The sequence below is a fragment of the Trematomus bernacchii genome, unplaced genomic scaffold, assembly GCF_902827165.1.
Source record: "Trematomus bernacchii unplaced genomic scaffold, fTreBer1.1, whole genome shotgun sequence".
In the NCBI taxonomy this organism is placed as follows: domain Eukaryota; kingdom Metazoa; phylum Chordata; class Actinopteri; order Perciformes; family Nototheniidae; genus Trematomus; species Trematomus bernacchii.
Window position 1 is genome coordinate 987,509 of NW_022987660.1, and position 27,977 is coordinate 1,015,485.

The 27,977-nt window shown below is 42.3% G+C and overlaps 2 protein-coding genes across 2 annotated transcripts in view; both read right to left on the bottom strand.

Annotated features, from left to right (window-relative positions):
- The window catches only part of maml1 (mastermind-like transcriptional coactivator 1), a 31,318-nt gene extending 15,647 nt beyond the window's left edge, over positions 1-15,671 (bottom strand). Inside the window, 3 exon segments of the mRNA XM_034135426.1 lie at positions 13,267-13,818; positions 14,483-14,616; positions 15,377-15,671. Of these exon segments, the coding sequence (XP_033991317.1) occupies positions 13,267-13,635 (369 nt within the window). The 5' untranslated portion in view covers positions 13,636-13,818; positions 14,483-14,616; positions 15,377-15,671.
- A 1,413-nt stretch (positions 15,672-17,084) lies between these two features.
- canx (calnexin) lies at positions 17,085-27,509 on the bottom strand (the record flags this gene model as incomplete). Its single annotated transcript, XM_034135414.1, is given in 8 exon segments — positions 17,085-20,540; positions 22,189-22,213; positions 22,319-22,422; positions 23,206-23,344; positions 23,347-23,367; positions 26,653-26,772; positions 27,020-27,235; positions 27,353-27,509. Coding segments are annotated over 8 exon segments (790 nt in total), but the record flags the coding sequence as incomplete, so codon positions are not given.
- Between the last annotated feature and the right edge of the window lie 468 nt (positions 27,510-27,977).

Here is a 27,977-nt window from a genome sequence, read left to right on the forward strand (position 1 = left end):
TCATTACAACACACACACACAGGTGAGACACACAGAGGTCATTACAACACATACAGGTGAGACACAGAGGTCATTACAACACACACACAGAGGTCATTACAACACACACAGGTGAGACACACAGAGGTCATTACAACACACACAGGTGAGACACACAGAGGTCATTACAACACACACAGGTGAAACACACAGAGGTCATTACAACACACACAGAGGTCATTACAGAGAAACACTTCAATACATAAATACAAAAAAATGTCTAAAAAATAAGTAAAATTTGGCGATGAAATAAACAAATCCTAAAAAAAAGAAATGAAGCAATCAGCATATAACTACCTGTAAATATAATTAAGGTGAAGTAGAAAAAAACATAGCATAATACTGACTAATTTATATATGTATTGATGTATATTATGAGTTAAATTCATAGTAGTTGTGTCATGTGCTTGATGAAATGGGGTTATCTGGGGGTCCTGAGAAACAGCTGTTTGATCGAGTTTCTATTTGAGAGTCCTGTCATTTCTTTAGCCTGCAGACCATAACGAGAACACAAAGAGACCCTCAGAGCGTCAGCAGATCTGTGACCACCAGCTGATCCTCACACTACCAGAGAACACCACATGATACCTGTTAGTCTGAGGGAGGAGGAGTGGACAGGTGAGACTTTCTCTCTGGCGTTTACAAACATGCGAGACACAATGCACCTATATGAGATGATCCTATAGGCTTTGAGTATTCTATTTTTCTTATTTTAATATTGTTGTATAGCCTACATATACAGTGTTTTGTATATGTATACATATACCATTGTATTGGCGGCTGGCAACTGAAGTAATCTATCTGCGGTCACTTTTCACATTGAACATGTGCTCTTTTATTAAAGGTCCCATGTCATGCTCTTCTGGTTCTGACCCGTCCCCTTGTGTTCTGTAGCTTCTGCATGTAAACGGTCTGCAGAGTCACAAACCCTCAAAGTACACCCTGTAGCGAGTAAAACTCTAACACAGAAAAGACCTGTCTATGCTGCCCCAGAACGCCAGAACAAATGACCGGATTGGCCCAAATGGACCAATCCGCTGAGCCCCTCACACACCAGGATCCCTTGGCTAACTAATGGCGCATTTCCACCGCAGGCCTCGCTCGACTTAGTACGGTTTTGTTAGGCCTTGCTAGGACCGGCTCACTTTATGCTGCGTTTCCATTACAGTTTAGGAACTGGGGTAGTATCTATAGTAACGCAGTGTAGGCGGAGCCGTGACGTCATCTTCAATGAGAACCCCAGAAAAACAACACAGCCGTTAGCTGTTAGCACTCAGAGCTCACAGCTCCTCATATATGTTCAGAAACTCGACAAAAGTTAAACAAGTACACACCACAGACTGCCTGTGTCATGGTGAATACAGTCGCTGCTTTATTTATGTCTGTATAGGCCGTTGTTGTGAGTGTGGACGGTCGGAGCATATACTGCGTTAGCTTAGCCAATCTCCATTTAGAAAACACGCATTTTAAAAGGTTTTTCGCCTGCCGTCTGTCTGCAGACTTGACAAAGCATTAATTCATGGTTTTTACTAACCGGTATCAGTATGTTGTTACTTCGGCATCATTTTGAAACGTGTATTACAATTAAATCACGGTCAAATATGTCCATCTTGTTGTAGTTGTAGCCCCCTTGCCAGCGATTCTCTCTCTAGTTTAGCAAACTCAGCCTCGTTGTTGGCCCCGAAAGAGGCACCACCCCCCCGGCCAGGCACCAGAAACAACAAAGAGACACAAATAAACTACAAAGACAAAGAAACTACGAAGTTGAATGTAATCTGATCTAATTGTTGGAGTGAACTTAAACCTATGATTGCAGACATGAAAAACACATACATGTATTAGAAGGGGCTAACTTCAGGGCTGCTTCTTTAAAATAGACGGTCTGCCCTGATACAGAATAACAGAGCAAACACTGAGCTGCTTCCTCTATCAGAGCATCCCCCACAATGCACCAGTTTCAGAGTGACTCTGCTCTGAAGAATGCAGAGAATTTCCTGATGATCTGCAGCAGAGCATCAGGAGAGAGAGAGAGAGCTGCTCAGAGGCGTCTCACTGACTGTAAACACTGACATTTATACATTCAGACAATTCATAATAATCCTTATATTTAATATAGCGCTTTTTCAATTACCCTCAAAGCGCTCCTTACAGATACACATTACACATCATACATACATGTAATGGTCATGTCAGTGTTTCCCCTATATACAAATAGCGGCGGCGCAGCTATATAATTAAAATAATAATAGGTGGCAACCCTTTTTCATTTTTGATTGTTTGTTATGTGGATTTGTAGTATTTGTGTTACTGTATGTTCAATAAAGGTGTATTTTTGCTAAATCTTGAGACATTGCCACTGTATATACTGGCAGGGTCGATTTTTGGCATAGGCGGTCGCCTAGGGCGCCAGATCTGGGGGGTCGCTGCGCTGGTAGCTCTGGGAGGCGAAAAAACATTTTTGACCGTTGGCGCTCATCCTAATTTTCGGCCTTGATGTAACAACATTCATAATTAAGTAAATGTAACACCCTTTTCACCCCGGTTACACTTTTTATTTGCCCTGTATGATGGGCGCTGTAAGTGATGAACAGCTCACAGCCAAAGTGCGAGCGTGGGAGCGAGAGAGCGAGAGAGGGCGCACCGGTACCAGCGCTGTTGTTATTAGCACCTGGTGCTAGCTGCGCTAACGGATATAAGAAGTAGATGTTTCTACAACCAGGGTGGAGGAGAGCTCTCCTGTCAGACTGAGAGGCTCAGGGAGGTAAAGGACTCTCTGAGGGTTTAGATAGTTCACTTTAGTCTAAGTTATCTCAGTGGGTCTCAAACGGTTTGACCACAAATTATGTAAACACATATTTCCAAGGCACTCCTTTATAATTATTATGATAAATAAAAACAGGTTTGAAATCATTCCAGTGTATACTATAGGACAGTAAACCAAAAATATCGTTTACAGTTGGAGAGATACAAAAATATGCATAAATAAATAAATGTTAACTGGTAAAATAAGATATGAATGAACAACAAAAATAAAATAAGTTACATGTATTTGTTATTGGCTATGGGTTATTGGTTATGTTCACATACTTATTTGATTATTAAAATGTAAACCGATCTTTTCCATATGGGTGTTTTAGAGTTGTACCCCCTAGATCAGGTCTCTAGTAATTGTGTGCTCAAATGCGGCTTTCACACCGGCGCTTTTCACTTTCTAGCTCCTCGCGAGAGCTTTTCTGGTTCAGCTCCCCGTTTCCCTTTTCAGCTCCCGCTCTGTTCACACTGCCCAGAGCTGCCGCTGCTGCGTCATGACGTCACAGTTTACGTCGCTGATTTTCTCCCACAACAACAACGGGCCGGGGACTGCATCGGGTCGTGTTGCTTTTAATCATACGAAGCCAGATTAAATTAAATAACGACTTCTCCAACCTTATACTTTTCTCCAGAGTGCCGTGGTTCATTGTTTATTAATGTGTTTCAGCGGCATTTACCGACCGCTGCAGTGGCTGCACTTCCACGGGAGTTTATTCTCCCGTTAGCTCCGGGTTAGCTCACACGGCTCTAAAGTATTCACTGTCTGACTGTCACACAAGCAGCTGATACATATCCCCAGTTCCCCTTAAGTGAATGTGTGTCAGTCTGAATTGACGCTGTTTGGCATCACAACGCTGTTATGAAAGTTTCTCTGGTATAACATGGGTGATGTTAGCATAGCAACCGAAGCTAAACTGACTACTTGCTAAGCCGTTTTCTATAGGCACATTTTACCGGCGTATTTTTCATTATGATTCTACTTCTGATAGTCGGACATGACAACCTGTATAGCCCATGTATCTCCACAATGATCAATAACAGCGAACGGATGGTCAAAGTAAGGTTTCCTGCACGCCTCGACGTAAGCGACGCCGCGTCATAGCTCCGAAGCTCTTGCCTCTGGACCGACAATTTTTTGGAGCTGGAAGTGAACCGCTTTCTGGAGCTATGACGCGCCGCCGCTGCGGTGTGAACAGGAAAAACCGGCGCTTTTCAGGCTCTAGCTCCCAGCAGGAGCTGGAAAAGCGCCGGTGTGAAAGGGGTAAAAGTGCACCAGATAGAAGCATTTTACTTTAAAATACCCCCGGACCCCCCTAGAGGATGTGACGTCCACCCCCCAATTCAAACATGTTCATACAATACTGAATACATTTGAAGCCATTTTGACGTATATTACCTATGTCAATAAGTTTCTGTTTTTGTAGTGTATTTGTCTTTTGTAGAGATTTTTCATTTCTTCTTTATATATGAAATCTCGCCTAGGGCAGCAAATAGTCTAGAACCGGCCCTGGTGCTAGGCCTCAAGAGCCTTTCCTGTGCTGGCAGACACATAGAAACAAATTGGCGGGGCGCACTTCGCACGCGCACACACTAAAAAAATTACACGCGCTCCGCGCTCACATTATGCTGGGCCCTTAGCACCGCTGCTATGACTCCATCCTAGGGGAAACACTGCATGTACTGTGGACAATACCCACAGGAGCAAATTCAGGTGAAGTGTCTTGCCCAAGGACACAACGGCTTTGCAGACGCAGCGGGTTTCGCCCCCTTGATCTGATAATCAATGCACAGCGCCACACCGCCCATCTTCACACCTCCAAGTCATCGAGGCGCTTTACAAGTACACATTGATATCATACATGTACTGTGGACAATACCCACAATTAAAATGCCTTCACTGCAATTTAACTGTTTGGAAAAACTCACATTTCTCATACAGCATCTCTGTATAGTATGTGTATTCACTCTCTGTCCTACACGCCTTGTTGGAGCTCCTGCCCCCCCCTCCCTCTGATTGGTCAGCTCGCCCACTCTGTTCTGATGAGTCCACCACCGTTACAGTGGAACATCAGTGATTATGTGTTACAATGGCGTTTGTTAGCAACCAGAAAATGACACCAGTGATGACAAACAGATGAGAATGCTGCGTGGGGTCTGGGTGCCGTGTTGGCGGGACGTTGCACGGCTCGCTGCTGCGAGGAGCGGACAGTGTGAGCTGGGTTCATTTCCTGCTTGCTGCATGGGGTCTGCGAGACAGTGAGACATCGCGAATGGACGTGGGAAGGGGGGGGGGATGCTGAGGGGGCTGCAGCACCCCTATCTGCGAGGCTCCACTAGCACGAGGGGTTCTGGGGCAGCAGAGACAGGTCTTCTCTGTGTTAGAGTTTTACTCGCTACAGGGTGTACTTTGAGGGTTTGCGACTCTGCAGACCGGTTACATGCAGAAGCTACAGAACACAAGGGGACGGGTCAGAACCAGAAAACCATGACATGGGACCTTTAATAATATTAATGCTTTCTGTTCTGTAGTTTCTTGGTATTTTGTTTTATTTTTCTTCATTGTATGGAATATCTTTGAAAAGTGACTTTATACATTAAATGCATCATTATTATTAAAGTGAATGTTTTGGGGGTTAGACTGACAGATCAAGGGGATTATTGGCATCTACTTGGAGTTTGACATGTTTTACCATTTAACTAGAGTTTTATAGACTTTATAACTATTTGGTTTTTTAGACCATTTTCACAAAATATATTCATCAAATATCTAGATTTTATAGACAATTTTCACAATGAATCTATGTGTTATAAATGATCGATCTAAAAGGAATCAGCACATACATTTAAAATAAATTAATCATCATTTGCTGCTGTAATAGTAACAGGGCTCGACATAATAAATGGCCCGCTGGCCCAGAAGCACTGTTTAGACCCCCGGGCCAGCATGACGTACTTTCCACTTGCCCGCTCAAAATATTGCTTTAAAAAAAAAAAAAAAGCACATAGTCCTGTGGTATTGGTATTTTGACTAGCAATTTTGTTAAATTGTTTCGTTTATTAACGCTACAACATAGCGTTTCGTGAGGCGGTTGTTGTTGTTGGGTGAAAAGCAAACAGCTGTTTGTTGCAGAGCGCAGCGCGAGCAGTCTCCCGTGTGGGAGCGAGCTCCTTCACTACAGACTTTCGCGCCACCTCACCATTTTTAATACCAGCGGTAACCGGCCAAGCGCCGGGCAAAAGACTATCTTCAAATAAAAGAAAGTCACCGGAGGAGTTAAAGGAGAGTGAGAGGGAGAAGGAGAAGAAGAGGGAGAGAAAGTTTCTGTACATCAATGCTGACCTGCTGACAAGTAAGTGAAGAGTAGAACAAATATAGGTATATTGGCTTCAGGGAAATGTCCCAGCAGGAGAATGAAGGTTATAATCTAATACATAGCCATTACATGTCTAACTCCTGATGACAGGAAGGCAGAAAGCAAATTATACTAAGAATAATACTCTTAGCAGAAATGTCTCCTTTTTTTCTTTAACAATGACCACAATATAACAATTTAATAAACCAGATATGAACAATTGAGGAGAATGAGGAAGAACTGATGATTCAGATGTTGTAGTTCAAGTAGTTTTTGCATAAATTACCATTGAAACAAATGTGTTCATTTTTTTCACACACACACACACACACACACACACACACACACACACACACACACACACACACACACACACACACACACACACACACACACACACACACACACACACACACACACACACACACACACACACACACACACACACACACACACACACACACACACACACACACACACCACACACACACACACACACACACACACACACACACACACACACACACACACACACACACACACACACACACACACACACACACACCCACACACACACACACACACACACACACACCCACACACACACACACACACACACACACACACACACACACACACACACACACACACACACACACACAGAGCTCATCTTCAAAATGTAACAATTGTCTCTACTTTAAAGAGTCCTCTCCTGCTGATGTTCAGGTGTATATCAGTATGTAGTGTCTCTACTTTAAAGAGTCCTCTCCTGCTGATGTTCAGGTGTATATCAGTATGTAGTGTCTCTACTTTAAAGAGTCCTCTCCTGCTGATGTTCAGGTGTATATCAGTATGTAGAGTCTCTACTTTAAAGAGTCCTCTCCTGCTGATGTTCAGGTGTATATCAGTATGTAGTGTCTCTACTTTAAAGAGTCCTCTCCTGCTGATGTTCAGGTGTATATCAGTATGTAGAGTCTCTACTTTAAAGAGTCCTCTCCTGCTGATGTTCAGGTGTATATCAGTATGTAGAGTCTCTACTTTAAAGAGTCCTCTCCTGCTGATGTTCAGGTGTATATCAGTATGTAGTGTCTCTACTTTAAAGAGTCCTCTCCTGCTGATGTTCAGGTGTATATCAGTATGTAGTGTCTCTACTTTAAAGAGTCCTCTCCAGCTGATGTTCAGGTGTATATCAGTATGTAGTGTCTCTACTTTAAAGAGTCCTCTCCAGCTGATGTTCAGGTGTATATCAGTATGTAGTCTCTCTACTTTAAAGAGTCCTCTCCTGCTGATGTTCAGGTGTATATCAGTATGTAGTGTCTCTACTTTAAAGAGTCCTCTCCTGCTGATGTTCAGGTGTATATCAGTATGTAGTGTCTCTACTTTAAAGAGTCCTCTCCAGCTGATGTTCAGGTGTATATCAGTATGTAGTCTCTCTACTTTAAAGAGTCCTCTCCTGCTGATGTTCAGGTGTATATCAGTATGTAGTGTCTCTACTTTAAAGAGTCCTCTCCTGCTGATGTTCAGGTGTATATCAGTATGTAGTGTCTCTACTTTAAAGAGTCCTCTCCTGCTGATGTTCAGGTGTATATCAGTATGTAGTGTCTCTACTTTAAAGAGTCCTCTCTTGCTGATGTGCAGGTGTATATCAGTATGTAGTGTCTCTACTTTAAAGAGTCCTCTCCTGATGATGTTCAGGTGTATCAGTATGTAGTGTCTCTACTTTAAAGAGTCCTCTCCTGCTGATGTTCAGGTGTATATCAGTATGTAGTGTCTCTACTTTAAAGAGTCCTCTCCTGATGATGTTCAGGTGTATATCAGTATGTAGTGTCTCTACTTTAAAGAGTCCTCTCCTGCTGATGTTCAGGTGTATATCAGAGATGTCCCACCCCTTATCCTATCACATACAATGTGTTGGAGCTTTAGCCAATAGGAGCGTGAGTGTTACACAGTGATGTCACTATGTTCTGGAAGTAAACAAAGGAGTCCAATGGAGGCATTTCAGCGCAATGCATGATGGGAAATATTGCCTGGTTAGTGACGGTCTAAGATTTTCTTTTTTTTGTCGATGCATTGTGGGATACTGAATTATAATTATTCTCACTTTACATTTGGACAGAACTACAAAATAGTAACGGCAGGGAGGCCACAAAGCCCTGAGTAATGCAGTGGCATTCTGGGAAATGGAGTCCTTGACGTCTTCTACTGATACCTTTCTTAGTAGTTTAACAATGTTATGTTCTTTATCACTTCTCTGAGGAAACTGCTACCGAATAAATTCAACAAATGAAGTGGTTCTGTAATTTTAAGCACCTTCTGTTCCTAATGGATAGATCAGAACTGTGAGGATTTTATTATACAAACATCTTGTTTTCTCTTTGTGTGAAACATACTGTTCTTATCCTCTCATTAATAACAGTGCTGTGTGTTACTACTACTGATCCGTAATAATGATAATAATGTGTTTTATATTTCTTGGATCTCCGACAGTCCACTAATTGATGCGACTAAATTACATATATTTTCAGAACAAATTGTACTGAGTATCACGCTGGTGTTTCTGGCCAGTTAAAGGTGGGGTAGGTCATTTTGGAGAAACCAGCTCGAGTGCGCTAGAATTTGAAAATACACAGCCGGAAAAAATCTGCCACTTCCTTACAGAGCCCCTCCTCCAACACACACGAACGCGCACATGACCAATGAGGGCACGAGATAAGTTTGTGCACAGATGGAAGGCTGACAGGCAGGTAGGCCATCCAGTTATTTTAGCCGGGCCGGCTAAAATGATTGGTCGTGCTTTTTACAGTACTACGGCTTCCACAGATGATATTTTTTAATGTATTTATTGTCAAAGCACTTCAGATATTCATTGCTATCAGGATGTTAAGAGCATTCCATGGAATATAACAAAAAGTGTATTTCGAGCCGGTTTCTCAAACTTACCTACCCCACCTTTAATGTCTCTTTTTATTGGATTACACAGATAGATAAGAGAGATTACAGTGTGCGAAAAAGCACACGTCCGATCGTCCGGGACGTGTTATTTACAATTTCTCACAAGTACATCTTTCCATTGACGTGTCCGACGGACAAGTGACGTTTTTCGCCCATATTTATTGACAAATGATTGATAAATTCAGTTTACAAAAGGCAGAACTCATTCGCAAATTGTCCGCTTTACGTTTCCTTCTTTGTCATGTGATGCAGTGAAATCTTACCGTTCACTTACGTTAGCGGTAGGGATGGGTATCGTTAAGGTTTTAACGGTACTACTATTTTTATCGATACCGCTTATCGATCCGGTCTTTTAACGGTACTCTTATCGGTTCTTTTGGAGAGAGAAAAAAGGTAAACTAACTAAACAAATTGATTTTATTTTTTATTTTATTTAAAATTAAATACATAATATTTCACATCAAAAGAAACAACAATGTTTTAACAAATCGTATTAAATAATGTGATGACAGAACTGTGAACAGAATAGCTGAAACTTTAACTAAATAAATAACTCAGTTCCCTCTAATCATTAACCCATGTTTGTATCATTGAGTTAACTCCGTGTGTGGCTGCTAGCATACATAACACCTGACGTGGAAACGTTACTCGTGGATGGGGCTACAGCGCTACTAGAAAGACAGTCGGTGCATTTCTCCGTCTGGATGTGGAGCACTTCTGCTAAATGTTTAGACAAACTGCTCGTGTTACCGCCCTGACATGCTAAACTCTTATTGCACTTTAGGTAACGAGCTTTGTCCACATCGAGACGGGTAAAGTTTAACCACACCTCGGAGTGAGTTCTCTCCGCCATCTCCTCCGTGTGTGTGTGTGTGTGTGTGTGTGTGTGTGTGTGTGTGTGTGTGTGTGTGTGTGTGTGTGTGTGTGTGTGTGCATGCATGCATGTAGCAGCCGCGTGTGTGTAACTCCCCCACCCCCTCGCACACAGACGGGAGAGGGGGAGTAATCTCTCGTCTGGATTGGAAAGATTGAAAATACGTCATGGACACATTTTGCAGTCTTATTGCATATTAGAAACGGAGTTGGCGACACTAAAACTGCAATATAATGTTTGTGTAGCAAAAGATATATGACATATATTTTAAATGTCTCCAGTACCGATAAAAAGACAGATAACGTCGGAGCTTAACGGTACCACGGTCTTTAATAATTCAGCCCCAGCCGGGCCCGTTTAATACCGGGGCTCGGTACCCATCCCTAGTTAGCGGTGTCGTAAAACCGTGGGGAAATGTAAATGGTCTACTAGTCCCACAGAGGAGAAAACATTATATCAATAGTACTTAGTTGTTTTATCTTAATTTGATATCTGATATTCATTCATGTGCCTTGATGGTAGAAATTGAGGAACCAGACACTACTACTAGTGTATAATTCTTGTATAGCATGTTTCTAACCCTAACCCTATGAACAAATAAACAATGAAATGTTACCTTAGTGACAGTAACCCAACATATGCTTTATGTTGATATTCAATAACATTTAAAATAGGTGCAGCATGCACAAAGTATAGCTATGGACAAGTGAAAAATGTATTCGGACAAGTAAATTGCCAAACTCACTTGCCCATGGACAAGTACTCTCTAAAAACTTGTTCTTACACTAGATTAAAACACCACGACCGTCTGAAACAGAAAGCTACAGCCTTGGACAAGATGTTTTATAGACATTCATTCTAAAAGAGAAAGAACACCTTGGTACAGAGCGGTGAGCAACGTGATTCTGCTCAGAAGATACTGAGGGTTTTCTGTTGTGGCTGAAACTGCCAACTCTGCATATTTAACATTACAGAGAATACAGATTCTAAATACCTTCAGACTGACTCAGGCTCTCGCTCGGCCACAAACATCTCAAATATCTCCAGTGTTTACGTCAGCTGATCAGAGGCATGCTTTCTGGCGGGCTTCAAGGATTAAAGATGGATTTATTGCGATTAAATCCTTGTTTCACAGTTCAGTTTTTTACCATGTTTTTGCGGTCAAATGTAAAAATGTTAGATGTACTCGCAGTAATCTAGAATATGAACAGCAGATTAATCCATAATATAAATAAAAAACCTTAGTCAAAAGCACCACATAGCTCCAAACAATATATATATTTAATGTTTACTTTTTAGATATCAAATAATGTGACTTTTTGTGACATTTTAAAATTAATATCTATTTTCACATGTTTTCCAAGGCTGTATTTGGCCGTTTAAGTGTTAGTGACGGTCGGGTCATGTTAACCTCTGCTTCCTTTAATTATATGATATGGGTAATTCATTTAGGAGACATTCAACAGCCAGAAACACAACACTTTTTACGTTAAATTCTTATTTTGTCTTTTGTTTTACCTGCTTTTCCCTCACACAAAAAAAAGGCATGTACTTGACATGTTACTGAAACAAATTGAGTTTCTATTGTGAATTATGTGTGGACTAAATAAGCCATAAAAGTCATCATAACATCAGTCGTTGATATAAAGTATTTGGTGTCGTTGATAGTATTTGAATGACATCACTGCTGACAGGAGCCAATCACATCTCACAGAGGTGTTTTAGACCCGCCTCCTGTGTGTTGTTTCCTGACAGTTAGGATCAAAAGTGATGAGTCAGCTGTGAGAGGCTTCCTGTTGATGCTGAGTCACCTCTCAGGACTCTCAGAGACAGAGTTACGGACCGTCTACACAGCAGCGTTAAAAAAATCTTGAAACGCTTCTGCCCATTCACTTTGAATGGGGTGACGTCACTTTCCCTCACTTTTCGCCGAACTGCATTGTGGGCAGGCGAGCGGAGATTTTCAGGATTTTGAGGATTCAAAGTTGAACAATGTTCAACTTTTGAGGCTGAGGTGGAAGCGTCAGCCAATCAAATCCCGTGTACGCAAATCTGACAGTTCAAGCTCTAGCCAATCAAACGGCGTGTATGCTGGGAGAGACATACCGCAGGTCATTTCCTCATATTCCAAAACATGGAGGAGAAATTAGCGGTAGGGAATCACCCGGTGCTTTATGACCAGTCCCTATTTACCTACCGGGATACAAACCGGAGGAGCCAGGCATGGAGGGAGGTGGCAGAGACAGTGGTAGGTTTTCGCCTGTTTGGGGAGTTTATATCCAGTTTACTTCAAACTTTTTTGCTTCGTATGTCGCGGGCGGGAGATTCATGTGATTGGTTGTTCGCAAAAAATCCCCAAGCTTCAGATACGCCCACCTCCAAGATTTTTTTAACGCTGCTGTGGAGACGGTCCGTTAGTCAACTGAAGGTAATCCTGAGAGTCTGAACTGTACACAAGATTAACATCTTTTCACTAACATCCTGTTTTCAAACTGTCTAAAAAACACTTTCTATCATCAGGAGACAAGAGACATCATTTAAGGATATTTCATATTATGATCAATGCATAACAACAACAGTGAACAACAACTGATAAACTGTAACCTAAATAGTGAATAAAGTATTACTATTTTGTGTAAACAGAGCAGTTTGAGGGGTCGGATCAAAGTGTGTTCAGCTCTCACACACCGGCTGTTTAAGGGGATAGTATTGTTGGTACGACTGGGTTCACATGTCCCTTGTTAGATGCTTTTATCCAAAGCGACTAACATACATTCAATACTGTGGGAAATCCCCACAAGCAATCTGTGAGAAGTGCCTTGCCCAGGGACTCAACGACATGCTGACTGCAGCGCTGCTACTCCTACTGTGGGAAGTTCTCACAGACCGACTGCAGAACTCCCTCACATGCCATCAAACAAGATAAATAAAATGTATCTTTTATTATGAATTCATCTGCACATTTCTAGGTAAATGACCTTGTGGTTTGGTCTTACTGGGTTTATGAATGCACCACTATACACCAAAACAAATTCCTAGCATGAGCAATTAACATGATTCTGATATTGTATTTTGTTGTTTGAACTAAAGATATTTACTCTACTATGGGTTAATCTACCTAATATATATTAGTTGTATAGATGAATGCTTTATAACGGTGTGTTAGTGATGCTCCAGCAGCAGCTTGCAGTGTGTTAGTAGTGTATGCATGTGTGTGTGTATCGATCTCTCACTCACCGCGATCAGCGTGCTGTTGCGGCTCTGCTCCGCCGCGCTGCCTCCACTCTCCCCGGCGGCCTGGTGCTCTCCCCCGGCTCCTCCCTGCACCCTCTGGCCGGCCCCCTGGTCCCTCTGAGCGGCCTGCTGCTCCCTCTGCTCCCCGGCACTGCTCTGGGGCTGCCGGTGCTTGTTGGACCGCTTCGCTTTCGCCTGTAAACATCTCTGGTGCAGGTTGAAGGTCTGCTGGCGCTCGTGCTCCAGCCGCTCCAGCGTCGCGGTGTCGTAGCGGCTCTCGCAGCTGTTGTGATGCTGCCGGAAGTGCTCGATCCTCCGGCGGAGCCTCTCCATCACCGCGCTGTGTCGCGGTGTAACAAAATCCGCCATCATCAATAAAAGACTCTCTCCACCAAAAAAAACGAAAAAAAAAACTCCCCCGTCTCAGGTTTCGTCCATAAAAATGCTGAATCTGGCTCTTTTCTCACCACCACTCTCACCCCCCCTCTACAAAGACTCCTGTGCTGGCTCCATGGAGGCGACCTTTGTCTTGCTAATGGCCTTCAGTCACACTCACTGCCGGGGAGGAAAATTAAGGGTTTTGAGTGCAACACCATCCAGCCTGCTGATTCTTTTTAACTCACTTTAAACCTTATTTATCATTAAAACACACAACAGCCAGTTTAACTCGCTGTGTGTATAAACAACTGGAGTCTTGTTAGAGCCACTTTTTGAGTTTAACCCCAAATCACAAACAACAGAAACAAAATCCCTGCTTGTTTAATAGTAAATACACCAATTTACCATCAATTTACACTAACCTTTCGATTTGTTTAAATCAATGAAATAACGCGATATCTTGTTATCAAACAAACTCCCGTTGAAGCTAAGTGAAGTTAGCAGCATTCCTCCACTCCACAAATCAAAGCGTCGAAAAATCCTCAAAAACGATTATTTAAATCATTGTTCGGACACTATCTTACGTTAGACTTTAACTCCACGTCCCCCTCATTTGTTTAAAACAATATTACCTTCAATGGGAGCATCATAACAGGTCTCTAACTTGTGTCAAACTTTTATTTGTGTCCGAAGTATTAAAAGTAGTTAGCTTTGGTTGGCTAGCAACAAGAGGCTAGTTAGCTCGCTGGTTAGCAACTTAACAAACAACATTTTAAAACCACTATTTGATACGATAAAAACAAACAAGACCTTACAGAAAATGTTATTTAAACTCACTTACTGTGAAAGCGTGGCTCCTTTCTTACAGCATCTGTCTAGAAAACAGCTGATCCTCCGCCTCCCTGTAGCCGTTAGCTGCTAACTCTATGTTTTCTGGTTAGACGGGCAGAAGAGAACTCCGTTTCCCAGAATGCACTGCGACCAGAGGTGGAAGAAGTACTCAGATTTTGGACTGAAGTAAAAGTAACAGTACCAGAGTGTAGGAATACTCTGTTACAAGTAAACATTCATGATATTACTCAAGTAGAAAAGTATTAGCATCAAAATGTTACTCAAGTAAAAGCAGTCATTGTGCAGATTGGTCCATTTCAGAATAATATATATGATATGTTTTATAATGATTGATCATGAAAGTGTTCTCAAAGCTGGTAAAGGTGCAGCTAGTTTGAATGACTTTGTATACTGCAGGGTAGCTTGTGGATTTACTCCAGGTGGAACTAAAGTCTGATTTAACACTTGGTTATATTTCACATCATTCATCCACATCTATAACAGTAATGTTTGTTAAAGATACCAAAAGGTCCTACATTTACAAGAAAAATGCTGACTTCAAATGTTCTCAGGGATAATCTTGTTATGATAAAATTCCTCATAAACAACAGTCATCAGAATAGAGCATCATACTTTAAATACAGTGGAATAAAGGTACAATATTTACCTCTGAATTGTAGTGGGGTAGAAGAAATACAAAGTCCCAAAAAATGGTAAGTAAAGTACAAGTATCTCAAAATTGTCCTTGAGTACAGTACTCGGGTAAATCTAACTAGTTACTTGTCCGAATTGACCAATCAGAACGGAGCATTCCACTAAGTAATATTTAGTTACTTTCTCTGTAGAAAAATGCTAACATTAGCTCAGTTAGCACAGACTGAAACGTCTAAATAAAGCATCATACTTTATATGTATTCCTCCACACGGTCCCGGATATTCCTCCCCGCCCAAATCGGGGTCTGTACGCGCAGTTTGGAGCGGATTAGTCCGGTTAAAACGGGCTAAACTGCGTCCCTTCTGTTTCTGTCTCTATTGTTATCCAGCGGACAGGCAGGGCTTCTCCGCCATCTTGGTAACTTTCTCTTTTTTTTTTTTTCATCAGAGACAGGAGAGGAATGTCCCTGAGCCCGCCCCCACCGGTGATTGACAGCACAGACGGCCAATAGAGAGCGAGGGAACGCGGTGATGTGAACAGAGAGAAATGAATGAGTAACGATATAACTGATAAAACTAATACTAATAATATATTTAGCTTAACCATTCCTACATTTACAATGAAAATTCTGAATGTAAATATACTCAAGAGATTTTTGGGTTATTTTAATGCATTTGTGATTTTTTTTCTTTCGTAAAACTTACCACAGTTTATCCAAAATGAAAAGATAATTCTTATTTCTTTCTCTTGAATTTTAATCCCTTTAATCTCACGGTTCCTCGCAGAGAAAAGGTTTTTACATTTAAAATACACATTTGGACACTACTATGTCCGGCAGTGGCTCAGTCAGTAGGGGCTTGGACTGTGAGCCGTAGGGTCGCCGGTTCAAGTCCCCGGCCAGATCTAAAATATGGAGTGTGGACTGCTACTTGGAGAGGTCCCAGTTCACCTCCTGCCCTGCCGTGGTGCCCTTAAGCAAGGCACCGTACAACCCCCTTCCCCCCTCACTCCCATTGCTCCCCGGGCGCTGTACAAGGTTCAAGGTTCAAGGTTCAAGGTTCTTTATTGTCAATCTGACATAGCTACAGAGTAATTATGCAGTTGAAAATCTTATGTCACAGGCTTCTCCAACAATGCAACATAATAACATAACAATAACAATAAGAGCAAGAGCAATACAAAAATAATAATAGTTATAAAAATGAAATAAAGTTATGATGTGGAATAGTGCAGTATGAGTCTATATACAAGTTATTGGAATGATATATATATATTAGGTATTAGATACATACTACTGAGTAGCAGTTGAATGTTTGAAGTTGTTTCAACAGTTCAATTTTTTAACAGTCTCAATAGCTGCTCCTGGTACTAGGATGGGTTAAAAGCAGAGAACACATGTCACTGTGTGTGCTGTGGGCTCTGCATGTGAGACCATTAAAGAGGGTTTCATCCCTCCCAATTCTACTACATTTTTAAACATGTCATCAAAAGTAATTAATAAACAGTGAATCATAAATAACAATCATATTTTGTCTGTGAAAGTTTGTGAATACTTGTATCCTAATTAATTGGGGACTCTTTAAGTTAATGCATGATTTATCATTCTATTTGTAAAACCTACTTAACTCTTTAAAGTAGAGACACTACGTACTGATATACACCTGAACATCAGCAGGAGAGGACTCTTTAAAGTAGACACTACATACTGATATACACCTGAACATCAGCAGGAGAGGACTCTTTAAAGTAGAGACACTACATACTGATATACACCTGAACATCAGCAGGAGAGGACTCTTTAAAGTAGAGACACTACATACTGATATACACCTGAACATCAGCAGGAGAGGACTCTTTAAAGTAGAGACACTACATACTGATATACACCTGAACATCAGCAGGAGGAGGACTCTTTAAAGTAGAGACACTACATACTGATATAAAATACAAGTTCTGGTTCAGTTTCCATTTGGCCTTTTTATTCATCAAAACAAATGTAGACTGTGTGTCCACGCACACACACACACACACACACGAGGCTCCATCATCACAGTATCTCTCTACAATAGTGTGGACATCAGAAACAGGCTGCAGGGACAACCATTAAAGATTTAGTTCAAAAAACACAAAAAAAATGTTGAAAAAAAATAATAATAAAACGTTACACCAGCAGATGCAGTGTTCAGTCTACAGTCGGTTGCTAGGCAGATTCAGCCGGACACAGAAATAAATCTAAAAAATAATAAAAAATAGGCTGAAGACATTTCGGATGGGAATGTAACGCTGCTGCTGGAGGAGATGATCCTAGTATTTACTTTATTTTAGAAAAAACATCAGTTTACAGCCAACTAGCTTGTATTTAGACTAAAAAATAAAAAAAAGGAGGGAAATAATTAAAGGTTGTGGAAGCCTCCAAGTTCACCTCGAGCCCCAAAATCAGCCACAGACTCGGCTGTTATGTTCCCCACCGCCCCCCCCGCCGATAACTTAGCAAAAAGCTCTGAATTTAACAACAGGTTCTTCAGTCCGGAGAAAACTGTACGCAATGATTACAGACATGGATATACAAGAAGACTGGACATCGTGTTATTATCCCGACACACGTTCAACACGCACAGAACCAGGTTTAATTATTTCACTGTACACACACACACACACACACACACTGGCAGAATGACGCTCTTTCATCTGCATTATAATCCTTAGGATGATTTCATGATGAATATATAAAGAAAAAACATAATTTAGCATTTTAACGGTTCATGGGATTATTTCTCATGTGGAGAGAAACTGTCCTGATGGGGGCGCTAGAGAGACGGTCAGGAGGTGTAAAGGTGAGGGATTGCAGGTCAAATGTTTCATTATGAAACCAGGGCAGGAAGGGGGGAATCTGAATACTCAAATATTATCAGATATAATTATTATTTTGTCTTTTAATTTTACATTTCTTATTTCAGAGAATTTATGTCAGTTTTATTTTTTTTGTGGTCATTTTACAATTTTAATCTACGTTTTTTTCCTCCAGGATTTCACCCCAATTCCCTTCCCCATATGTAGATTTTTTAATACATTTTTACCTTTTGCCAGTTATTTTTAAATGCAGCAGATTACGACGCACATGATGATTGTCATGACATCATTACGTGACATGTAAACATGTACAGGTAACTACAGCAGATTCAACGGCGGTCAAAATAAACAAATAATTGTGATTCAAATGTTGAGAAATTGTTTGATTTCACTTGACTTTTCTGGAACCTCATCCCATGGTCTTAATTCGTGGATAAAGTTTATTAATTTGGCAAAAGAAAAGCCAGCTAAGGTATTTCTATCAAACTAGTATCCGTAGGTTTGTCACGCTCAAGTGCCGTCTCCTATGAAAACTTGGGGTTTGACGTGGAGCAGGTGAGAGATGCAGGTGGACAGGTGAGAGTTAAGCGCCTGAGGTTTCCCCCTTTAGTGCAGTTTTTCTTTTGAATTTGGTTTTTAGAACATGACAAAGGGGCGGGGAGTCCGTCCACCTGCACACGGGATGAGGTTAACATCTAAATGACAGCAGCGGAGATTTACAGGAGAAGCTACAAGGGTGGGTTGGATGTAGAAGACGGGTAAATACAGGTGCGTTTAAAAACACCGTACCAAGAAAAGTTGGATCTGAAAGGAGCTTTAAATTGGATGGGACGCGCCAACGAGCTGCTGTCATGTTTATTTGGACAAAGAAAGGCCTTTAAAGGAATAACGAATAAAATTGACGAGAATAATGATTTTAATACGATTTATCTGGGTGTATAAACATATGCAGATGCTACAATGTTAGCATAGCGCTGAAGGACCAAACTCCATTCAGAAAACATCTGTTAGATACGTTTATTGTGAATAAATCGGGTTATTTTGGGCCGTATTGCTGTAGTTATTCAGCCGCGTGAAGCAACGGGAGGTTTAATACGTTGCCATCTGTCGCTCATCTGCTGCAAAGGCTCTTTTTAGTTTGACCTCTGACCTTCCAGCGCTGCCATCAGGACAATAATACACATCAGGAGATCTGAGGAAAACATGTGTGTGAGCTAACATGGAGCTAACAGCTTTAAAACAAAACACGATTCAATGACAAGGAAATTAGAACATGAAAAAAGAAAATATATCAGCAGTCATTATTTTTTTTATATTAGCATGCTGGCTAATCTCGAGCTAATCTGAAAGCTAGGAATGCTAACGAGCCAACGGTTAGTAGGTGAATTAGCTTTTCATCAGGCTAATAAGCTACTTGTTGGTAAATTAATTAAATTATTGGTAAACTCGTTAGAAGCCCCGTTTTTAGTTTTCAATTCAAGTGGGATTATTGTACACATTGGAGTACAGCTAGCCAAATTACCAATGAGCTAATTAGCAGGCTACAAGGCTAATTAGCAACAGTTCTGGTGAGTGATTTCTCTCAACATTTGTAGATGATAAATCTTCCAAAAATCTAATAAATCAACAGCTAACCGGTGAATATTCATATAGCTTACAAGCTACCTGCTAGCCAAGCAATTAGCGGTCTGTTGGTGAGCTGATTGACGAGATTTTTGGCCGATCAATCGGACTACTGTTAGCTTCATCAGCACCCTGGTGATGAGCTAATTAGCCAGACATTTTGGTGGTGAATTCAAACTGTTAGCCTTATTAGCATCCTGATAGATGGTTAATTAGCTGCCTGTTGCTAGCTCAAACAGGATAGCGGCTAACTAGTCTCAGTTGAAAGCCAAACTGTCTGTCAGAAGACTTGTTAACAATTTCCTGAAAGATTATTAGCAGGCTGATGCTAGGCTAACTAGCTGTCATTGGTAAGCTAACTCGGGAAGACTTTTTGTTTATACATTTCAGACTGCTGTTAGCCTCATTAGCACACTGCTAGCAGGCTAATTATCAGCAAACAGGAAGGCGGTTACCTCAGATTGTAGGCTAACTGGTTGGCTGTCGATAGCTATATTTCAAGGAGTTATTAAGAAGTTGCTGAGCTAATTAGCATGCTGTTGTCGGGCGGAGTTTGTTAGCTGGTGGCGGCGCGGCGGACGGGACGCGCTGATCCCGCCAGTTTGATTCTGCTCAGGTGTTGTTGTGAAGGAATGATGCAGGAAGCTTTAGTTAATCTCTTTTCAAAAAACAACAAAATAAATCCTTTAAACGCTAAAACTCAGTCCTGGAATCGTCGTGTGAGCAGGGCGTCCGTGTTGGAGGTCGATTTTTTAGTTTCCTGTCGGCTTCGCTGCTTCCCTTCGCGGCTCTGCGGCCTCGAAGAAGAGGAGGGGGAGGGTCGGGGGAGATATTTTAGGGGAGAGAGGGGGGAGGTTTTTGAGGTCAGGATTCAGAGATTTCAGTCCTTTCTGACCTTCCTGTTCCTGGGAGATCTCCGCAGAACGTCGTCCTCAAGCTTCTGCACGGAGAGAGAGTTCGGGGTTAAAATCCTTCATGGGGGTCAATGGGAAAGTGTATTAGGGCCATTGAGGGGTTAAACAATTAGAATAAGTAAGGAGCTGGGGAGGCGGGGTAAAAATTATAAAGATAAATCCGCTTGTTTACAATAATTCAACTATAAAAAAAAAAAAAAAATTACAAAGACACAATTGTGTTTTAAAAATCCCTAAAATTAAAGTTTGACATAAATGAGAACAGATCAAATTTGGCGTTTATAATAAAGTCCCAATGTGAGATAAAACCTCAGAATCTCAAAGATTTAAGTTGTTATGTTATGAGTAAAGTTCAATAAATTAGGAGATAAAAAAGGGAGATTGTTTGGTGAAAAAAAACACACACGACGAACAGACAGACAGACACGAACAGACAGACAGACAGACACACACGAAACCAGACAGACAGACAGAACACACACGAACAGACAGACAGACACGAACAGACAGACACACAACACGAACAGACAGACAGACAGACACAACACACACGAACAGACAGACACGAACAGACAGACAGACACACCGAACAGACAGACAGACACGAAACAGAGACAGACAGACACAAAACGAACAACGACAGACAGACGAGACAAACGAACCGACAGACACAGACACAACACAACAGACAGACAGCAGCACCAACGAACAGACAGACACACACACACAACGACAACAACACTCAGGAACAGACACCACACGAACAGACAGACAGAACAGACACACACACACACACAATCAAGAGAACAGAACACCACACTCAGAACAGACAGCCACACAACTCGAACAGACACACAGGAACAAGACAGACAGACACACACACTCAGGAAACAGACGAACACACACTCCCGGGACACAGACCAGACACACACACACAAGAACAGACAGACACACACACTCAGGAACAGACAGACACACACACACTCAGGAACAGACAGACAGACACACTCAGGAACAGACAGACACACACGAACAGACAGACACACACACGAACAGACAGACACACACACACTCAGGAACAGACACACACACACTCAGGAACAGACAGACACACACACTCAGAACAGACACGAACAGACAGACACACACACTCAGGAACAGACACACACACACACACACACTCAGGAACAGACAGACACACACACTCACAGGAACAGACACGAACAGACAGACACACACACTCAGGAACAGACAGACACACACACACACACTCAGGAACAGAACACAACACACCGAACAGACAGACACAACACACACACGACTCGGGACAGACAACACACACTCGGGAACAGACAGACACAGACACACATCGAACATGACAGACAACACACACACCCTCGGGAACAGACCGACCACACAACTCGGGAACAGACAGAATTTGAAGTAAAAAGAAAATCCAGAAATTCTATAAAATCCAACTCACTAATCTACATGTTTCTGTGTTTAAAAATACACAAATTTAAACTACATTTATTTTGTTTTTGGGGGGGAATTTGACCCCCCTCTCCAGACTGTTTAACAAAAACATCAACTGGCCTCTTTAATCCCTACAATGGTCCTAATACAGTATATTCAGAAAGGAAAGTCTGAGTCAGAGTCATGTGGAGAACTCACTTTCCTGGCTGTTTTCTGAAGCTTTCTGAAAAACCAATTCACATCAAATCATTCTCCGTGCTACAGACCAAACAAATGAACTGCACCTGAATGCATCATCACAGTGACTCAGTGATTCAGTGTTCCTCACCTCTTCGGCCGTTTCCTCCTCTTCCTCCTTCTCTGCCTCCTCTTCCTCCTTCTCTTCCTCCTTCTCTGCAGGACTCTCCTCTCCGTCGCTCTTTCCTTCTGCAGCTGAGAGGGAGACACAACATGTAAATACAATACAATATGAACTGTAGGAGACAAAATGCTACTTAGCCTGAGTTTAATATTAGCTTTTTTAAAGGTCCCCTATTATACTGTTTCTCACCAATATATCACAGGTCTCAGATATATACAGAGCCTGTCTCTGATTGGCTTGAAACACCAACAGATCATTGCAGCATTACCCATAATCCCCTCTGTTTCAGCCCTGTTTCCAAAGTGCTGATTCTCTGTCTGTTACTTTAGATGAAATAAGGAGCCCCTCCCCACGCCCCTCTGAGAGAGATTTGGTTACAAAGAACACAATGGTGCTCTAGGAGGAGATTCAGGTGATAAGACATGATGATGACATCATAAAGTGGCCAAAATCTGTAGAAGAGACATGTGTCCCCTCTGTGTGAAGAGTCTCTTTACACAGAGGGGATTTGGTGCGGACTGCATTCACACCAGCGATGAACCGCTCCAGAGTTCACTAGCGAGTGCTCTGAGACCACCTCTTTTATGCGGACCAGAGTTCGGTTTAGTTCACTTCAGAGGTCTGCGTTCACACCGACCCAAACGAACTGAACCCAGTGTGTGTGTGTCCGGTTTAGTTCACTTCAGAGGTCTCGGACTGCGTTCACACCGACCCAAACGAACCGCACTTTACGCGGGTAAACGCACCAGGGTTCGATTGAACCGGACTAAACAAGGCTGGTGTGAATGCGACCTAAAACTTAAATGGGAATTGAGCCACCACATAAACTGTTATTAATCTAATCTGTTTTTTACCTGGACTGCTCTTCTCCTCCTCCTTCTCCTCCTTCTCCTCCTCTTCCTCCTCAGCCTTCTCCTCCTCCCCCTCCTCCTCCTCCTCTTCCTCCTCCTTCACATCAGGCTGAGCTTCGTCAGTCTTCTTGTATTCGGCCGCCGCGTCGTCTCTCCGGTCTTCTTCTGCAGAAACAAAGAAAAACACAGGAGATATGTTCAGTTCAGATTCAGAAACTCACAGCCTCCCAAAGCGTTTTCAGAGTCGCGTTTGAGACAGAAAAACTAAGACTTGTGCCTGTTTTTATATATTTAATACCAATATTTGGTTCTTTTGGTTTGTGAAAAGGTTCAGCTGTTTTTTAAATATCTAAATTAACGTTTTCACATAGAAATCTATTTTCAAAACACTAAAAGCTGTTTGAATTTGGTTTCACTTGTTTTGTGTGCACTATTTCTGATTTACGGAGTGATTTCAGTGTTCCTGAAATGTATTAAAATATGCGCATATTTAATGAGATTAGGGCTCATTTGCATATTTAAACATGCTATTTCAGAAAACTTGTAATACAAAAACAATTGTCTTAATGTAAGTAATTAACTGGAGAACTTTCTAGCTGATATCTTTAAGTAAAAAAAATGACCCTATTCACCTGTAGTGTCTCGCCTTAGGTAAATAAACAGTGCTGCTTTTGACACTAAAGCAAACTACGGTCTGTATTAAGGATTGTGCATCTTCTGTTTCTGTTTTACACTAATCTTTGGTACCTTAGATTACTGCTGAGCATTCAAGACATCTATGAAACTGCTTTTAGATATTGTAATGTGTGTTTCCCTTAAAGGCAGCAAGCTGTGCAAAAATCTCCTGCAGAAACATGTACAAATATTAAAGAGGCCCTATTCTGCTTTTTGTGGTGTTCCCTCTCCTGTAGTGTGTCGTGCTAAAACCCCCTCTAGAGCAGTGCTTCTCAAAGTGTGGTCGTGAGCGCCCCCTAGTGGTCCGTGAGAATATTGGTAAAATTTCACATTTGAAATAAATAAATACATTTAAGTTTTCCGTACTCTCGCGGGAATATCTCCAGCGATGGAGCGAGCTTAAGTTTCACTTACGATTGCGTGATATAGCCCAGCGCAACACCTTCGTCACACATGTTGCCACTGTTTGTACCATTTCAGGCGATTTGTAATTTGTTCTAGAAAAACGATGTGTTTTTTAGGATTTCAAGAAGCATATAGAACAACAATGGATGTCTTTTATGAATATTTATCCATGCTGGAAGTAGATTTAGATGTTAGGACTGAGATAGAGGTTATTATCTGATATATGCATCCAATGAAGCATTGCATGAAGTCTGTTGATGATCAGAGGCTGTTGTTGGGGCTGCATGAATGTTTTTTTATTTTAGTTTCGTAGGCAGACCATGCAGGCCAGCCCGATGGTCACCAAGGTTTCATGTTTTAATAGCATCTCTACAGAAAAAGCCCCAGGCGAGCCTAACGTGTGAAAACATGGCTTAGACCTCAGTTAAACTCGGTCTGCGACCAAAGTTTACTGTATTTTGTTTTGAGGTTTATGTGTCGTACCCAGGTGTATGTAGCATTTCTCTCAGTAGCCAACGATCTGAGAGGTCTGTTGGCTCGGACATAAACTCAGTAATAAATGTAGGTCTACATTTCATAAGAGGTGTAAAAACCTGAGAGCATTTAAATCACATTTGAACTAAATGCTTATATAATCTGTAGTTGTATTTGTAGTTGTTGATTTATTGTGGTGAACGAGGCGATATAGAGAAGGTTAAGCTGTCATTATTGGGCTGTTATGTACTGTTGGAGCGGTAAGCAGGCCTATTGGTTTTGGATATGTGTGGAGTCAGATGGTCCGTGAGTGTTTTTCTTGGTAAGAAAAAAAATTGAGAAACACTGCGCTAGAGTTTCTCTCCCACACATTAAAATGCTCCCAGGTGTGTAAAGGTTTCTACACTACTACGACACACACACAAACACACCACAGGTCTACTCTAACAGGAAAGTCACCGGGCCTGAGGGTCGGTGTCGGGGGTCCGGACCTCTTTAACTCTTCCTGTAAAAAGGTCCAGACTCAACTGACCCTCAACTGATCCTGAGGACTTCTGTGGAGTCACACACACACACACACACACACACACACACACATCTTAAATAAATGCCAAAATGACCCCGTATATAACGCCCATGTGTGACGGATGGCAGGTTTTTTTTTTTTTATTTAAATCGGCCGAAATTGAACCATTTATGGAAATAAGAAACGGTAGAAACAGAAAAACTCAGATGTTCCATTTTCAGACCCGGCTTGAAAACATGTGTGACCGACGCCAGGAAAAACGACCACATCTCAGTTTAAAATGTAGATATTTAAAACAAATCTCGAGCTTTCAGATAAACCAAATCTGACCTTACTATTGGGAAGATAACAAAATCAACAGTTGGATTATTCCTTCATAAAATCTAATGTATGTGTAAAGGCACCTGGCAATAAACTTGATTCTGAGTGAGTGAGTCTGTGAGTGTGCGTGCGCGTGTGTGTGTGTGTGTGCCTGAGTGTGTGTGTGTGTGTGTGTGTGCGTGTGCCTGAGCGTGTGCGTGTGTGTGTGTGTGTGTGAGTGTGTGTATGTGTGTGTGTGTCTAAGTGTGTGTCTCTGTGTGTGAGTATGTGTGTCTCTGTGTGTGAGTATGTGTGTCTCTGTGTGTGAGTATGTGTGTCTCTGTGTGTGAGTATGTGTGTGTGTGTGAGTGAGTATGTGTGTGTGTGTGAGTGAGTATGTGTGTGTGAGTGAGTATGTGTGTGTGTGTGTGAGTGTGAGTGAGTATGTGTGTGTGTGTGAGTGAGTATGTGGGTGTGTGTGGTGTTTGTGTGTGTGTGTGGTGTTAGATCTGTGGGTGTGTGTGAGTGCGTGGTGGTGTGTGTGAGTGAGTCTGTGAGTGTGTGCGTGCGTCTGTGGGTGTGTGCGTGCTCTGTGTGTGTGTGCGTCTTGCGTGCGTCTGTGTGTGTGTGTGCGTGCGTCTGTGTGTGTGTGGTGCGTGCGTCTGTGTGTGTGGTGTCGTGCGTGAGTCTGTGTGTGTGTGTGTGCAGTGCGTCGTGTGTGTGTGTGTGTGTGTGTGTGTGAGTGAGTATGTGGGTGTGTGTGAGTGAGTATGTGGGTGTGTGTGAGTGAGTATGTGGGTGTGTGTGAGTGAGTACGTGTGTGTGTGTGTGAGTGAGTATGTGGGTGTGTGTGAGTGAGTATGTGGGTGTGTGTGAGTGAGTATGTGGGTGTGTGTGAGTGAGTATGTGGGTGTGTGTGAGTGGTGTGTGTGTGTGTGTGAGTGAGTATGTGGGTGTGTGTGAGTGAGTATGTGGGTGTGTGTGAGTGAGTATGTGGGTGTGTGTGAGTGAGTATGTGGGTGTGTGTGAGTGAGTATGTGGGTGTGTGTGAGTGAGTATGTGGGTGTTACCTTTCCGGTGCAGCAGAACACGACGATAAGGATGATTGGCAGAGCGATGGTCAGCACGTAGACGACCCACAGCCAGGGTCTCTCCTCTGCAGCGTTCAACATCTGAGTCGCCAGACCGGGCTGAGGAGACAACAACAAACAACAAACATTTAGAAGAAGTAAACAATTAACCCCTCCGCTGCATCCAGTTCTATATTTATTTATTGATTTAATCCACAAACAAACAAACAAACATCATCTTTTAAGGTCAGGGTTAAGAAAGCCCTTTCCCGAAATGGAGTATTTCTGTGTATTTCTAACTTTAGTTTTTACTCATGTATTGTTTTCTTTAATATATATGTGACCCAGATATTAAAGTAACACCCACGTCAGCGGCGCCCTCGGCAGCTTTCTTCAGGCCCCAGCCGTCAGCGGCCCAGCGCTCGGCCGTGCTTCTGTCGTCGGTGATGAAGAAGTTGTCGAAGAAGATGTCGTTGGTCATGGACCAGAGCTCGAGCCCCACGGCGCTGAACGCTGACATCCTGAAGGGCTGCAGGTCCTCGAAGAACACCGGGTTCGCGACCTTCCTGGGCTTCCACACACCCTGAGGACCGAGACATTTCAATTATTATTAAAACACCAGATGATTCTAAAAAAGTCGATCTTGCATGTTTCTTTAAATCTGAGAGCAGATGATAAAGGGGGAGGGGCTTAGACGTACCTGGTAGTTGGGGTTATCGATCATCGGGGACTTCCACTTCCCTTTGTGGTTTGGGTTGTCGATCATCGGGCGTTTCCATTCTCCGCAGCCGGGGGCCGTCTCACACAATGGGTTGGGGACCTGAGGGGCCTCCCACTCTCCGTCCATATCCTCGTCCCTGAAACACACCGCGGGGGAAACATGAGGGTCTTGATGGACTACACCTCGAGAGGCTGTCCAACAACATCATCTGGGACCCCAAGCATGCTCTGAACAGAGAATATGAACTGCTACCATCTAATCAGAGATCAATAAAGTCAGCCTGAAGCATCCTCTGAGCTCCAGTCAGCCTGAAGCATCCTCTGAGCTCCAGTCATCCTCTCAGTGAACACAGAGCTGCAGATCAGATGCACGCTGAAGGCTCTTTGTCCCATGTGTTGTGTCTTGATGTCTGTTGATGTTACACATGAGCTGCTGTGATGCAAGGAGCATTTCAGACTCGATCTGACCATTCAAGTATTATCGTATCGTAAACTAAAGGCCCTGATACACGGAGCCGATTTTGTCCGTCGATAGATGTCTGGCTGTCGATGAGCGACCTGTCGCCCTACTCCGATTGGTGTGTCCCGCACCGTCGTGTCTTTAC